The sequence below is a fragment of the Epargyreus clarus genome, unplaced genomic scaffold (genome assembly GCF_041222505.1).
Source record: "Epargyreus clarus isolate Ecla_fem2 unplaced genomic scaffold, WU_Ecla_fem_2.2 ptg000029l, whole genome shotgun sequence".
NCBI classification, from domain to species: Eukaryota; Metazoa; Arthropoda; class Insecta; order Lepidoptera; family Hesperiidae; genus Epargyreus; species Epargyreus clarus.
Window position 1 is genome coordinate 13,046,745 of NW_027332235.1, and position 16,942 is coordinate 13,063,686.

A 16,942-nucleotide genomic window follows, 5' to 3' on the forward strand; every position below is an offset into this window, starting at 1 on the left:
ACCATACTCCACCGACGTGGAAGCTCACCCAGCCCGCGATCGATACTCCCTGAGCCGTGAACAAGCGTGTACTCAGCCACACGACCACTTATCGCCTAGGAATTACTACGCGTAACTTACTACACATTTCACGGGCTATATTTAACTGCAATTATGCGCGTCAAAAGGAAAACGTGTAGAGTTCGTCCTGACTTACAAGATAACGCTTAAAAAACTGCGAACGTAAAACTTAAGTTACATAAAAGTCATGTAAATAGAAATAAAAATGCATTTAGTGATATCGATTTTCTTGTCATATCTTCAATTATTCATCATACGTGATTAGTAAGCGACCTTCACTTAAGTACCTACTACAGTATCGTACAATACTAGGGTTAATAAAACTACCTATACTTTTCATAAAAGCGGGTAATAAGCTTCAACCACCACCAATATCCATGAGCCTGTGAGTAAAACTAAATAAGGTCGCGGTACACCCTCGTCCAGTTAGTGGCACATAAAGGGTGTGTCACACCTGTAACGGGACGTCGAACTTTTTGTTGTCCTGCGACTTGCTCGACAGCCGCTCGTACCATGTCTGTTCCGTTCGCTTCTTCTTCACCTGGACACGTAGGACATACACAAATACACTATGAACTTTGATATGAACTTAGTTACTCATACTTACACCCTTTTATAAAAAACCTTAACAACCAATATTACGTTGATTTTCTTAGTGTAATAATTTATCATCACGCAATGACACTAAATATTTTTGTATCTACGTAATATCCAAAAAGATCCCTAAGCCTAATCCTATTGATCCTTGGCCTCTAGAAACGAGCGAGAGTATTGCTATTTAGTATTTTGGAATTTTCCTCATGACTCTAATATAAGTATAGCTTATTGTTAAAACGTTAAAACTTTGTTTTAAAGAGAACAACAAGAAAACCATATAAATGTTCAAAGTGTATTTTATTGCTGTTCAACAAAACATTACGACAATGTAAAACAAAAGAATATACAATGGCTTCAACCCGTGGACTTTGTAAAATTCATATTTTTTAACAGACTTCACGACAAAATGTTTTTAAATTTGATGCGTATATTTTGATTAAGTAGCCTCCTTTATAGTATTGAACACACACAATTTTAACAAATTCACATTACAGCAGCACATAACATAAAATAAGAGTAGCGCGTGGCTCATTTAAAACATAACAATCCCAAAGTACACCAGAACAGTAATTTGGGCGCAATTACTTTTTGTTAAAATCCCCCGTTCCTGCATCATGTTTGTCGGTGAAATGGGTCGAGTAAAGCCTGCAGCCCGCAGTGCTTTGAGTTCCCTCCGCCTGTAACGTTGAAAGCCGTCAGTGTTGCAACACGCGTTGCTAAAAGGGACAACGGGTTTGAAAAAGCGCCACTCAGAAAAGTGCTCTTCACAGAACCTTTTACGAGTAGTAGACATTATTGAGAACTTTTAAATTAAACATTGGTTGGATTTTTCCTTTAAATTTTCATGGAATTTTCATAAATATTATGTCAGAACTGACGTCAGCGCTAAGGTGAAAGAAAACGTTATATTTTCGAACTGCCCCTAGATGTACATTACATTGTGAATATCTAAAATGTTTTGAATTAGTATTGTTAGTACTTAAGTATTTTAGTTTAACTTGAAGTTGTTTCAGCTAATTTTGTTGTCAGAATTTAATACTTACGTTTAAGGATTTCCGTTTCAGATGAACTTAACCACAGGCCTGTATTTGGAGCATTAGCGATTTGATTTGATTCCGTAATCTTTATGACTTTGAGGATTTTACACCCCGAACTCACGGAGGAACCAATTATTTAATGATAGGAAAATATTATTTCATATAAAAAGCAATATAAATTGTCGAAACAAGAGCTTCTTGAAGCTAAGTGGAGTGAACCTATTATTTAATGATAGGAAAATATTATTTCATTTAAAAAAGCAATATAAATTGTCAAAACAAGAGCTTTTTGAAGCTAAGTGGAATAGACATAAAGTGGGTTCCGAAGCGGCGACGTTTCCGTACCGACCGACAACAAAGACTCAAGTGGCTTACCGCGTCTCTTCTCTCGGGAATTCGTTTACACGCGCTATTTCTTTTTCACGAGTTGCCCTTTCCATGCCATTGCTGGGCCTTTTTGTTTTAGTGTTATATGCCCTTTTTATACAGAAGTAGAACAGAACTTGAATATACAATACGGCCATTGTTTCGTGCTACTTGCTTAGGCAATCGCAGCTATTATAAAAATAGGTATTAGTAGAGCCGCCGTATCCGATTCTCGAAAAGTTCCACCACCAACATGTTCTCCGAAATCTATTTATTTATAACGTAAAAGTATCATCTCTCACATAAGTGTGTCTCCTTGCTGTTAAATGCAAAGGTGTGACGCTAGTGCCCCGGGAATCCGAACAACGAAGGATTCTGCCACTTTTAAATCAGTTCTAGTAATGTTCTTAAATAAACGATATCCATAATGAAACCTTGTTGATAGTTGTATTGACATTCAAAAAGTGTTCTGTAAATAACCTATTTTGAATAAAAAAAAATGATTTGATTTGATTTGAAACTAAGTTTTGACCCAAAAATAGAGCTGTATAGCAGTTTAGGACAAATTTTCGCCGATGTTATATTTTTCTCTATTTAGTATTATTTAATTGACGTGTTTCCATTGTCAATAAAATATAGGTTTGTTTTGCCTTTTGTAACATAATCTCGTAAGTACTGTAAGGCAGTTGTAGGGCGCTACATTGTTTCCACTTTCCATATCGGGCTTTATCTTATCTAAATAAAGACAGATGCCTTATTAGGGCGGCTGGTTTGTCATCTGTTTATGTAGTTAGGACATATTTGACCACCATAACTTCATGTGAGATACCTAAGTGTAAGTGTTTGTGTACGTCTGTCGTATCTAGGTACATCTATGTATGTCTATTGTTCGGCACGCCTACAGTCCGCTTCTTCACGGACTTCTTACGTTCTTCTTTACTGCTTCACGGATTTTAACATATTGAGGTGTCGTTAGTGCATCACTTTCGCACCACAGTTTTATTCGTGTTACGTCATACGCAGTTGAACAAACTTATGCATTCCCCTGAAGACTAAGTTAGAACGCCTCGGGTAAGTACGTCTCCCTTACCATACCATTTATACCGGAACAAAGCAGCGCTTAACACTGCTGTTAAAAGGCAGAAATAGGTGTGGCAGTGATGCTCCCGCAGTAAGATCACGAAGGGTTCAATTCATCATCATCATCATAATCATCAAGCCATTAGTGTCCCACTGCTGGGCACGGTTTTCCCCTTAGAATGAGAAGGATTAGGCCATAGTCCACCGCGCTGGCCAAGTGCGTATTGGTAGACTTCACACACCTTTGAGATTTTTGTTTTTTATAAATCTCAGGCATGCAGGTTTCCTCACGATGTTTTCCTTCAACGTTTTAGCAAGTGATAATTAATTTCTAATACGCACATAATTTCGAAAAATCAGAGGCCTGGGATTTGAACCTCGGACCACTCGATCGAGAGGCCGAGTTTCTTAACCACTAGGCTATCACTGCCTAGGGTTCAATTGAGGACATTTAATATTCAAAGTTCAGCTGTTCGCGGAATATAATGATTGATAGCTAGTACTATAAAAAATAAAAGAGTAAAGTGCGAAACGTTTACTTTCACATAACGAATGAGTAGAACGCGTAGTGCGTGTCGATCGTGTACACAATCGAGAAATAGGGACACGGTGTTCAATAAAAATGTATCGATACCGTGATCATTAATAGTATCGAAGAAAAGTATCGTACATACTTTTCTTCGATACTATTAATGATCACGGTATCGTTACATTTTATTGAACACCGTGTCCCTCAAGAGTTCGAGGCATCGATACTTTTATTAAGGCCCAATGCTCACACAAGCACACATTATGAGATGCCTACACTTGGGGAGCTTTCGAGATGACTTGTATTCGCCTTAAACGGCCTTGTTTATTGGGTAATTTCTAATTTTTTGTTTGACGTAGTACTTGTCAAAGAGTACATAATCATTGAGTTAAACTATCGAATACAAAGTGTCGAGTAAAACAGATACTTTTGTACTGTTGTACTCGACACTTTGTTGTAAGGACAAGTAGTCGATACCAGAAATTGTATCGATATACTTCCTGTGTCTCTATGGAGACCACTACTCGCGGACCAACGAACTATAATTATAAACGATATTATCAAAACAAACAAGCGCGTATTTTCCTGCGTTTACCGTTTATTATGATTCGTTGAGCAATAGTAATACAAACAGTGGTGAAGATGCTTTCATAGCCAACGCGAACTATTTAACATATTAAGAATATTCTCTCATTCTGGGGTTAGAGTTTAAGCCCAGGTACACAACAATACACAAACACATAAATACGCACCTTTGGTTTTCGAAATAAGGTGTATTGCATTTAAGCAAAAATTCGTCGAAGCGCTTGGGATGTAGGGCATTTTTAAATATAGGACTAGCACACGAGCAGCCAGTCCACCTCATGGTAAGTGGCTGCTGCCGCCCATGGACAGGACTAAGCTGGAACGCTTCCATAAGTATGTCTCCCTTACCACATCAAATAATGACACACACTAACTGTTATACGTATGCTTGAAAAGCACACTAAGGTAAAACGACTATACTGTCAATATCACAAGCTATGTTTGAAAAAACTCCGTAATATTTACATCCCTCGCTCGTCGGCGGTCGAGTTAAGTATGCACAACTCATATTCAATTACATATTAAACATGGTCTTTAGAACATAGTGCTAGTGGACAAACGTATAATTACCTCATTACATAACAATAACAAAGATTACATCCAGAACGTGCTGGAAAAAGATGAAGTCTGCGATAAGTATGTGAAAATTTTCATGCGTATTTGTATTGACGGCATACTAAGTTTATAAACAAAGATTCTTAAATGAAATGTTCATTGGATATGTTCATATACACATGTGTACGACGGATTTTCTGAAACTACCGAGCAAGTTCTAAAAATTCTTCATTAATAAAAACCTACCGGCAGCAATACCATTTTCCTTGAACACCGTTCTACACATATTGAATTGAATCCATCGCCGGAAAACATAGCGCCTTCCTTACAATACAGTCTAAAATTACTTGCAGGCCATTTATACATTTGCAGGAGATAAGTTCCTAAATATCTTTCAATCTCATTAAATTACGCAACACGTTTACCTAAAAACGTAACGTAAACAGAGCTTCGTACTTATTACGATTATTAAATTCCTCAGACTCATCTCAATTGAGATCGAGACAGCCCTTTGCTATGTCGACGTAAAGGGCACCCCGTAAGTGTATCGTCTAGACACCTAAACATTCGTTCATTTTGGAAATAGTTCGCAATTAGTCTAGTCTGCACCGGTTAAGTGAGCAGTCTGACGTGCCTTTGTTTATGTCGTGTAGCAAGAAGATCGACTGGAGTACAGTTTTCAAAATAACCCAAAGCCTTCTATTTTTATTATCAAGTTAAATTTTGGTTTATGATTTATAGGGTTCCCTACCCAAGGGGTAATATTACCTTGACATTCAACATCGCAATACTTAGTAGAAATATACGCACCTAGTAATCCAGATTGATATTGAGTAGAGAAATTGAAGCCTCATCTTAATAATCTTAGGGACGAGTATACCAATAATAATACCAATGATAAAACAGGAAAATCCTTAACAGGAAAATCATTCAAATCAAATGATTTTCGAGAGATCAAACTTGTAAAGTTATAGAACATTCTGTTATTTTTTTATCAAATTTATAACCTCATAGGTTCTCTATATTTTTGACCGTTATATCGAATTTATGTAAATTTAAGGAAAGATAAAACTAATAACATATGACCTAGTATGAACAAAAATACTTCGCTGTTTGTTTCGTATCATATTTTTTTATTTTCTTTCTTTAACACGAGTGGCTCTTTACAAAGTTCCGAAATTCACGTCCAACTTTTCTTTGTGTGTCGAAAACTTGCGTAAAACGAAAAGCAGAAAAACCTTTAATATAAAATTCCATACTTTTTTTGAATACACAACGAATCGTAGAAAAGGGGAGGTAAGGAAGAGCACGTTTAATGCACGTAAATTAATAAACGTAAGATAAAAACTTATTTACGATTAGGTGGAAGTAGGTTGGTTGTTCATGGTTTAAAATACATATATTACTTTGATAGCTATTGTTGCAATGTTGTTTTTAACCAATTTCGAAAGGAGGGAGATCTCTATTCGGCTGTATGTATTTTTAATCCTAACTTTATGAACATGGAATTCCGCAAAGTTACGCCCGATACTATTAACAAATTATAAACACTAACTATAACGAAACGAATATCGAATTGTCGGCTTGTTGTTGTACTCGTGGGGAACATCAACTACGGTAGGTACTTTACAGCTACGGTTGGGGTCGAAATGAAACCAATTGGTGAGTTCGACGACCTTATATTTATTTAGTTACGTCGTTCATCTCTGTGTTGCCGTTGTCTGTGTATCTCTTGCTAGTACTCGTAAGAGTAAATGGACTCAAGTATTTTATCTCAAATATGGACCATAAGACATATTCTTAAGCAATATTATAACCTAAATAGCGCAGTGGTAATCACACCGCTTTGCCAAGCTTAGATTCAATCCTCGTCTAGGCATCTTGACGATGTAAGAATTACATATTACACAGTTTTAAATTTTGGATATCTTTACATTTAAATATATAATAGAATAACTTGCTACGGGTTCTGGAGTCGATATTTAGGTATATAATGACCGTGAGCGCCGAGATAACCGTAATGATTTGCCACAGTAGAAGTCCACAGTGTAGACAGATCTAGAAGATTATAATTTAGGTTTCTGATGTCTTGGTCTACTGGCTTTAAAGTTATGAGTCTATTAGAAATTATCACTTTTAAAAACATCACAAAAGTTTAAGGTTTCTATTCTATTCGCACTTAGCCAGCGCATTACCCTTAAGCCCTCTGACAGGTGATCCATTTCCAGAAGTGAGACACTATATGGTTGATGACGATGTGTATCCAATCCATACATTTGCGACACAGACAATACCGTGATCTAGGAGCTCTAACCATAGTTCAACACCTTTAATTGTTGGTCTTCAAAATTAGAAATATTTATAACAAGATATTTAGTAGCGTCTAAATAGCATTGAACAACGCATACCGACGGAGTTTCACCGGCAAAAACTATGATCCCTGCAAGGTTGCAGCTCCACTTAGCTGCTTCAAAAAAGTATTAAAACGTAATCTAAACTGCTGTAATCTGAGTTATTCTAAAAAACGAATTTTTACATGCTAAACAGAAGTAAGACAATAATGGTTAGAGCGATTAGTACCTAATAAGATTTAGTTTACATTACATTCACCTCTTACTTATTCAAGCAATCTCTTATGATGCCTCAAATCTTACACTGCAGATAATCTTCACTTTCCTGAAGGGCTGAATAGATAGGACAGCAGTGTGCCTCGTAATTCTCATGATAACCTAAAAAAAGAGAGTCCAATTCACATTTAATTAAACTTAAATACAGGCAGATGCAGATTGAGGTTTTTTATTTGTAGCAAGGTACCGTACGCTCGACTCGCCCGGGGTTGAATTTGTTGAATAAGTCAGCGGAAAAAAGGTCCTTGGATATATTTTTCCTTGGACTCGTCAGCACAATAGATCCGCTATTGTTGAGGACTTCAGAGTAGCTAACTTAAAGAAATACGGATGAAATATTTAAAAAAGCATTTTTCCTAGGAAACGTCCCCATTTCGTCGTACTCGAGTTCATACACGTAGTTTCATACGATCAATTGACTAACCACTTACGCATGACAGAATTCTCAGGACAAATCGATACGCATAGTGCAATTGGGTCATTAAGATTATGACCAATTGTCGCTCAACGATATAATCTAAACGGATGTGTCCCATTCAAACACAACAGACCATTACAGAGGAGTCGGTGCATACATGGTTGTAATGGACGCTAATATGACAACTGTTATGTGTAACTATTGAATCAGAAGTAGTTGCTTTATGAAATAATAACGTTTTCTATTATTTATATAAAATAATAAAAACGTGAAATCAGAAAGCGTGGAAAGTTATTCAATATATTGAATGAAATTATTTACAAGTTTGAAACCTATCTGGAGTTTAAATTTTCGATGATTCTCATCAATTTAAGAATCATGTTAAGAAAGGTAAATGTATCGCTGGCTCTCAAATACAATGCTTTTAATCTTGGATCATTCCTGATTTGAAATAAATGAATGTTATTACGCGACAGTGGGGGGTAATGTTTTTGAGCGTATGTATGTATATCTCATTCAAAGGCATGTCCTCTACTCTAATCCAAATGTATTGACGGGTTTTAATATATGAGATGTCGTTGGATTCGTCTAAATTATGGAACTAACGTAGGCTATAATTTAGACAGTCGGACATTTTTATAATAATTATTAATATTATATATAATAACTACTTTTCGTAACATGTATAAGCCTGAAAGTCGAATATTTTTTATTTTCCATTTATCACAAGTGGTTGTATAATTGTTGCTATTCTATTTAAAATTCGGTTAGCCCATGCATCTGATGATACTCGTGCAGATCTTGCGCACGCGCATCGGCCGGCCGCGGCGGTGCGGCGCGCGCGCAACCAGATGATCCGCTAAATATGGGACGTCGGTCGTGTATGGACATTATCGCCGCTCCGCGCTCACCCACTTACGGCGGGTCAAGATTACTCAACGCGCGTGCGCAGCCGACCCGCAGATAACTTATTACGGTGGTTGGTGGTTGCCCAACAGACCAACATCCCTATAATTGATGACGATTGGAAGATGACATTGCTTGTTATTTAGAAAAAGAAAAGAGAAAACGAGCTCTGTAAGTTGATAATATGTACAATATTATCAACTTACAGAGTTCGTTTTCTACAAAGGGACCGTTTTCAATTCAACTTAGTATTTTTTTAGGTAGCATTTGTTAAATAAAATTAAGTGAATATTGTGAAGACGATGAGAATTCTCGACGCTGAATTAAGGTCTTATTATTATTTCGTTTGCAAGTTTACAGTTACAGTAAACAGATTGATAACAATTGTAAGGAAGTAGAATTGCGTCAACGAATGTTTGTAATATTGAAAAGTAAAATTTATTATATCCTTATAATCAAGAATGAAGCCTTTGTCATTGTCATGACTTTTAAAAATGGAAACCGTAGCGAACACGCGCCATTGTTGGTGTTTCTATCTCATGTAATTGACTGGAGACTATTTCAGTGTTTTATAATGACTAATCAGGAAACCGCGTAAATTACTTCGCGAATATAATCAATTATTTTGCGGAAATAACAATTATAGGTCTTTATTTTTCTATTAGCGCGCCATTCTGTCTGTAGGAACTGTGTCTAATCAATAATAGCCAGTATTTTTATGTATTGTATGCAGCTGCAGGTTGCAGGCGATAGAGCATGTACAAATATAGCAAATTGAGGTCCTAATTTAATTATGTTTATGTGAAGCATTGATATATATAACATTGCTGTAAATCAAAGTATTCATGGGACATACCAGTGTTAGTGTTATGTTAATTTTTTGCTTAAGGAAAGATACGCACGAACCTTTCGCCGTAATATATTGCTTTCATTTCGTTACATTTTTTATCATCTTAATTTTTTATTCTGTATTAAAAAATGCGTTATTTTTATGTCAAAAATTATAACTACATATTTAAAAGCTATCGCGCCGATAAATGTTCGGTAAACAATATTTTTCGTCTACAACTGACATAGATACAAATTTTAGGAAACTGGGGGATTTTTTTTTTGCTGACCGAAATAATTTTGCAATTAGTAGATTGCAGTTTCATTGATACATAGTAGACCTAAGTACCTACAATAAGGTTGGCTACCCTTGCTATATATTATGTGACATTACAATAATATAACTTGATTGAATAAAGTATAGGACCAAGATTTTAAAACAAGCAGGATATGTGGAAATATCTTTGAATTAGAGAAAACATTGTGTAAAACAATACAAGCCCTTAATATTTAATTCTATACATTTGCAGTTAGGACTTCATGATGTTATCAGTTCCAGGTAGATAGTAACATGCACACTATCTGACTAGACCATGACTCACACAATCACAATAATGTTGCATCCACCGATATTATAGTTAAATAAAAAGATGCAGCATTATAATATTTTTGCAGGCGGTTTTTAGCTTAATTCCGGGTTACACAGATATTAAACTTAGATCTTGGTTCTACTACCAAATCTCATGTCTAGGAGCCTGTGTCCAGTAATGTTATTTTGTATCCATGACACCTATGACACAAGGAAATCTAGTGTGATGCTACTTGTATAAATATAATTTTATAAAAATCTTATACGGGTTTACTTTACTTAAATAGTTAAATCATTTAAAATTAATATTGACCATTACCTACATAAATAGCATATTTTTTTAAACAAACAGGGATTTTAGAATATTACATTGTTTATATTGTTATAACTTATAAGTATTCAAAATAATACATATAAAAATGCTTTATTATTATGTCTAGAATTGGATACCAGTTAATAATTTCATATTTCATGTTGAGTATTTTTTAAATTACATGAAATTTATTCATATGCAAAGCTTCACTCTGAAGGCCAAGGATCTAAAAGTGTGTCACGGTTCTAAGAACAACAGTGGCACTAAAATGCAGGTAGCCTAAACTGATTGGTTTAATCAGACCATTGTGTGTGTATGCTCATAATTTATGATGCGGGCTATTGTGTGTGCGAGTGTCAATTGTTTGTCAGGTTGCTAGGCGTACGCAGCACCGCGCCGCGACCTACGCGGGTACCGCGGGTGAATCACGCCACCAGCTTCTCCCTGCCGAATTCATCAAATACGAGTAACACACATCATCGTTTATATTTCCCTGCCTCATTAATCATCATATCGTAATATTTAAAATGAAGCAAATTTAAAACAGCGCACGAACACGCAACGAAAACGACGCATTAATAAAAACCAATATCGCGTGATGGTCTCGTATTGAATGAAGTTGAGCATTGAACGGCGTCCGGGGGCAGCCGGGGCTGCCGGCGGGGGCGACGCACCAGGTCCGCGCAGCCCTGGCGCCCGATCACAACAAAACGAACACATCTCACCTCCTCGTAGCCCTCGTTTTTCTCCCTGTCCGAGAGCGGTCGACATCGCACAACCACTTTGACACACTCGTTGAGAGCCGTCCGTGGTCGTGCTGACTTCTCCATCTTCTTCCACCCCGTCGGTGACGTAAATAAAAACGAAACTCCAAAGTCACCGATATCGATCCATTCGGGGTGAGCCTATTGTCGGCATCACCTGTTCGAACCTATCGTTTCCACCGCGATTCACTGTACACGTGAAGAAAATAAATATATCAACACGATTATAAACGATATCACTCGATTAAATATTTATGATCGTAACAAAATAAATAAAAATCGTAAAATTCAAACAGCGATTCACATCCGACCGCTACAAGCGGACATTTCTTTGCAACCACAGAACACCTATACTCCTAACGGAGAAGAACGACGACTTCATACAAAAAACGCGATTACATAGTTAGCAACGCCATCTAGATTTGGCCCCCAGTAAACCGAGCGTAAAATTTAGGCGGGAAATTTGAATAATTATAAGTGGGAAATTTGAATAAATATGAGCGGGAAATTTGAATAATTATGAGCGGGAAATTTGAAAATACATTTCAAATTACTTTTTGAATTATTACGTAATGTAGGCACTTTTACTCGTAAAATATAAGCATAACAAAACTGTTTTACAATGCTTATATTTTACAGATAAAAGTGCCTACATTACGTTTAAAATATGGGAAGAAAGTAAAATAAAACATTTTTAAAATATGCTCGAAAATTATATTGAAATTAAAGTACTGTTTTAAGAAATACAGTTCACGTGTTTGCCTGTCTTTACAGTAAATGTAGACTTACGGGTGTAAAATTTATAACTCAAAACTTAAATTGGGATTTATTGCTAAAACCTTTGAATAATGCAAATCATTTTAATTACATTTGACACATGATCTTATCATACAAATATAAAGGCTCTAGTATGTTAAGCGTATGATATATGCACTCGCGTTTGATGAAGGGTTTACCTTGTTTTTATTATTCTTCATCAAATAGATATACTAATGAAACTTGTCTCTATCCTATAAGCCTTATAGATAGATCCCTTATACTATAAGGGATCTATCTAGTAAGGGATTAATGAGAATGACAAGCCTTATCGATTTATTTCTCTCTGTACATATTTAAGATAACTTTTTAAAATTTAAATAATATCTAGCTATCTAGTCCAGTTAGTAGGGGAAAAAACTTTTGCCATACAAAAGACGGTGGAGTAACAACTCTTTTAAGGTGATAGAACTGCTTGTGGTTCGATTACGACACCTAGCGCCACACCTTTTTTGTCTAGTAACAGCAGTGTTGAGCTCTGTTGTATTCTGATTTGAAGAGTGTGGTGAAGGAGCGCTGTTGTGTTCTGGTTTGAAGAGTGTGGTAAGGTATGCATACTTTTCCTACTACGCCTACTTAGTCCTGGGCAGCAGTGCATCTGTGGCCAACCTCTGCTAGGAATCTAATCTTATACAGGGTTGATAACTGACATCCATGAGCGACAGTAGCCACTTACTATTAGGTATATTATAAACAAAATTATATAATATGTTGTTTAGGTATGTATGCTGATGTAAAATTCAAATTCGTGAACTTGAGGAGTGACCGTTCCGACGGCCACATCTGTATTATACCCCAATGGTTGATGCTACGACTAAATCATTCAATTAATACTTGAAGAGAAAATTTTACATTTCTTATTGTTTGGACATTATTTTTGCAAGTCTCACGTGTATGTGAATGATAGCAGTGTAAACATGAAAATTTGATCACAGATTACAATTTATTGGAACAAATATCACTATATTATTTTTAACGCTCTTTTACACCAAAATAAGATTACATGGCAGAATATTCCAAATTACTTACTAGGTGGTGGTAATTTAGAATACCTTTCGCCATATAATCCTATTTTGATGTAAGAAAGTGGTATATAATGTTATTTATTCCAACAAAAATTGTAATTTGTGAACAAATTTTAATCTTTATGCTGCTATAACTCAATACATGTGAGATGTCCAAAAATTGTTGAAACAATAAATGTGTATTTGTTTTTTCACTTAGTTTGTTTTGAACCTCTTTGTCGTAGGATCAACTGTTGAGGTATTATATTGAAGAATACAGAATTTAGCACCTTTCATCCAAGGCGGCGGTCCGAGCGGGCACTACTCAGGTCACAAATTTGGATTTTTCATCAAAGTACAAACCTTAACAACATATGTAAAAATTGTCACTAAACCACCTTTTGTATGGCAAAAATCCTCACTGACTGGAGTAATCCATAAACTCAATATCATTTGTTTTGTGAATATTTGCAATAATGGAAATCGTAAGAAACGAGAAGTATATTTTTAGGCGCAATTTCCTACGTTCACCCCAAACTGACACCTACAAAAAATATATAAGTTATTATTAGCTATTTATTTCATGTCAGAATTACCAAATGGTCAAATTAGTGGAACATACCTTAAATAAATTGACACCAATTATGTGTGTGTGTTTGGGAATAATTTTTTTTACAAAAAATAATAAATAAGGTACAAGACAACCTTTAATTTTCCAAATCTGTAATCACAAACATATGCATAACAATGTTTCATAACTTAGTGACAAAATATTGCAATTGTATGCATTGACTATATAATTTGACGGTATTCGACTCCACGAATTCGGAACACGTGATTTAAATTCGATACCTTGTTTTCTTATTATGAGCTTCAATGAGCATGTACTGTACTCTTAATGATATGTAATTCATCAAAAAGTTGACGGATGGAGTACATCCAGCTCCATCGCAAATCGAAAAGGGCCAGGGCCCTAAAGTACAGAGTCTAAATCACATGTTCCAAATTAGTGCAGTCGAATGCCGTCAAATCACATAGCCAACATGCGTATCCGATGAGTTATGAAACGAAAAATAATTCATATGCACTTAATATCCATGATTGGTTTTAATTATTTAAGGTGTGTTCCACCAATTAAACCATTTTATAATTCTGATTTGTAAAAATAGCATACTAATGTATAAAAAAATAAATATTTTTGGTAGATGTCACTTCATGGATTAGTGTGAAAAATCACCCCCAAAAATATAATTATTGTATCTTACGATTTTCCATATCACATATAATCTGAAAAAAAAAATATGGAGCTTATGGATAGACATACATATACTGTTACATAATTTACAAATATAAACAGTTTAAATTTCATAAAGATATCTTAAATAAGTACTGAAAAAAATCGTTAAGGGTTGTCGCCCTGATAACTCCCTTACTATAAGGGCAAGAGACAAGATTAATTGGTATAACTATTTTAGATAAAGAACAATAAAAACAAGGCAAGAACCCTTTGTCTGGTGCGAGTGCACTTTTCACAAGCATAATCTAGTAGATCCATTTCTTTTATTTAATCTTTAAAATATTAATTTAACAGAAACAGTTGTGTGGGTTATTGTAGCAGATGTTGAGGGATAGTTAGTGAGATCTCTGAAGGCAACTCTTTGTACAGGATTAACCACTTCAGCTGCGGCAATAGTTGGTTCACAGTCAGTCGTAGGACTAGCCTGAAAACAAAAAATAAAAAATATGTATTCCTTGGTATAGCTTAAGTATATACACAATTACAAGTGAAGAGCTTCCAAAGAACCTTTTTGTCAGCTTTAAGTTTAATTTATTTTTAAAAATTACCTGAATTTTTGAGATCATCCAACCTGACTAGTTTCCAGTATAAAATATAAAAAGGTAAGGTATAAAACTACATAAAGATACTCACAATACCATTTAGGACAAAAGACATGAATATGGAGGTGATTGGTTATATATTTTTATATGAAATTAGAGCAACAACTTACATGATACATTGAAATAGCATCTCTATTTGATTGCTGTTTAGACTCTTCTACAAAATCTGCATCTTGAAAATGCTTCTGACATAGCATTCTGTGCTCAGAATGAAGTTTATGTAGCAATGTAAGCGTAGGTGCCCTTTCCAGGAAAAATATCTTTGTCCAATGTTCACAGCTGTGAATGAAACATAAGTTACCAAATTATTATTTGTATACAACTGTTCAGAAAAGCAAATTAAGAGGACAATGTTTTTAGGGTTAAAGTATATAAATATTAAAGTATGTAAGCAAGTTTCCTTAGCTCATCACAAGTGACAGATGCAAAATCAACCCTCGAGATATAAAAGGATTAAGTTACATGCATTTTCGGAAAGACTAAAATAGGCTCTCCAATAATCTGTATGAATAATGGTGTCTTTCAAACATATATTTATATGTGTAATGCCAATAAACTAGGACTATTTTATTTGGTGCTCCAAGGTTCACATAACTCTATTTATAGCATAGGATGTAAATGAGAGTCGTATTAGCGTCTTACTAGCAAATTTGACGATTGCTAATATTCACAATAAACGGATTAAAAATCGGCTAAAGTGATGAAGTTGTCTAATGTGTATATTATTATGTAAAGATATAATATTTATGTGAACATTGCGCACACGGTTTTTGATAGTGGAATATTTTTGTATTACACGGTTTTACAGTAATTTATGTTTTTAGCGTAGGAGTTATTTAGGAAAATGATTTACTTATATACAAAATTAGCACGAAGAATCATAGAAGGTTTGATAAAATGGCTTCTAGCGATCATGTTAGGCACTTACCGGCTAAGTTCTTCAAAGTTACACCAGGCTTCAGAAATCGGAACAATTTAACATTATCTAAAGCTGGCGAACACCCACACTTAAAACATTTCCTTTTGGTCCCCCTATCTGCCATTGCAAATAAAATAACTACTTAACTAATAGAGTCCTGTCTCGAAAATAATAACCACTGATTACGAGCGGAGTTACAAACTCAACACACGAAATCGGTTCACTGGATTATGACTGCACTTTTAAAACACATTTACGCCGGAGGACATAAGACGCCATATTGTTTATTTTTTTAAATCTCCTGAGATGTTACTATACACAAAAATATTAAGAATATAAACTTTATTTAAAACGGCAACAAAATTGAGCCCCCGTAGGTATAACCATTTGCACTTACCTAGTTGACCCCCCCTGCTTTGCAACTGACAAGACAATTTGAATAAAATAAGTTACCCTAATAATTTGACATTTGACAATTTACGTGATCGGATACATGCTACGGCAGTAAACTCATCTGATATAATATAAGATATTTTATAAACTCATAATTAAATTGCAAATATTAATAATATTTTTTTGTGTCTGAATATTCCCAACTTCATTGTTATTATACCTACTTTATTAAACAATCTTTACTGAAAATTGTTGTTCCGGCCGTAAATCATAAAATCCACAGATTAATAAGGTAGATCGGATAGTTTACGAGCAAAGAGTAGGTTCACGAGAAGGTATTATTTTAACTTGATATACACATATATTTTTAAATAAGCTATTATAGCCTGGCAGTAAAAATATTTCTTCTAAAATTATGAAACAATCAAAGTAAGGTCGTATATTTACAGACGATCGTTTTTATTATGAATAATAAAATTATTTTAATATGGAGTCAAAATGCTATTTTTATAAGGGTAATCGTATAAACAGAACTGTATTCGACATGTGAAAAATCACTCGGATTATACAACTATCGACTGTAGTACCGGCCTTGGGCAGTTTTCGGATCGTCGGATAACTTGTTTTTTCTGTTCCATGGATCAGGGGTTGATTCTC

General features: G+C 35.0%; 1 protein-coding gene and 1 long non-coding RNA gene across 6 annotated transcripts in view; both read right to left on the reverse strand.

The window, feature by feature from the left end:
• The window catches only part of LOC140754533 (kinesin-like protein Klp68D), a 57,652-nt gene extending 46,066 nt beyond the window's left edge, over window positions 1-11,586 (reverse strand). For 3 of the 4 annotated variants that reach the window (XM_073089577.1, XM_073089575.1, XM_073089573.1), the window contains exons 1-2: window positions 11,216-11,586; window positions 515-601 (exon numbers count right to left, since the gene is read on the reverse strand). In XM_073089577.1, the coding sequence (XP_072945678.1) occupies window positions 515-601; window positions 11,216-11,320 (192 nt within the window). In that variant the 5' untranslated portion in view covers window positions 11,321-11,586. The remainder of the gene's footprint in view (window positions 1-514; window positions 602-11,215) is intronic. The other variant, XM_073089576.1, reaches the window with a different exon arrangement.
• Window positions 11,587-12,331: 745 nt separating this feature from the next.
• Window positions 12,332-16,300, reverse strand: LOC140754534 (uncharacterized). 2 transcript variants are annotated; one of them, XR_012103677.1, is made up of 3 exons: window positions 15,902-16,279; window positions 15,084-15,252; window positions 12,332-14,795 (listed from the first exon to the last, which is right to left on the reverse strand). It is a non-coding gene; the product is annotated as an uncharacterized LOC140754534 (long non-coding RNA). The 2 variants fall into 2 exon arrangements; XR_012103676.1 differs by having other exon boundaries at window positions 15,084-16,300.
• Between the last annotated feature and the right edge of the window lie 642 nt (window positions 16,301-16,942).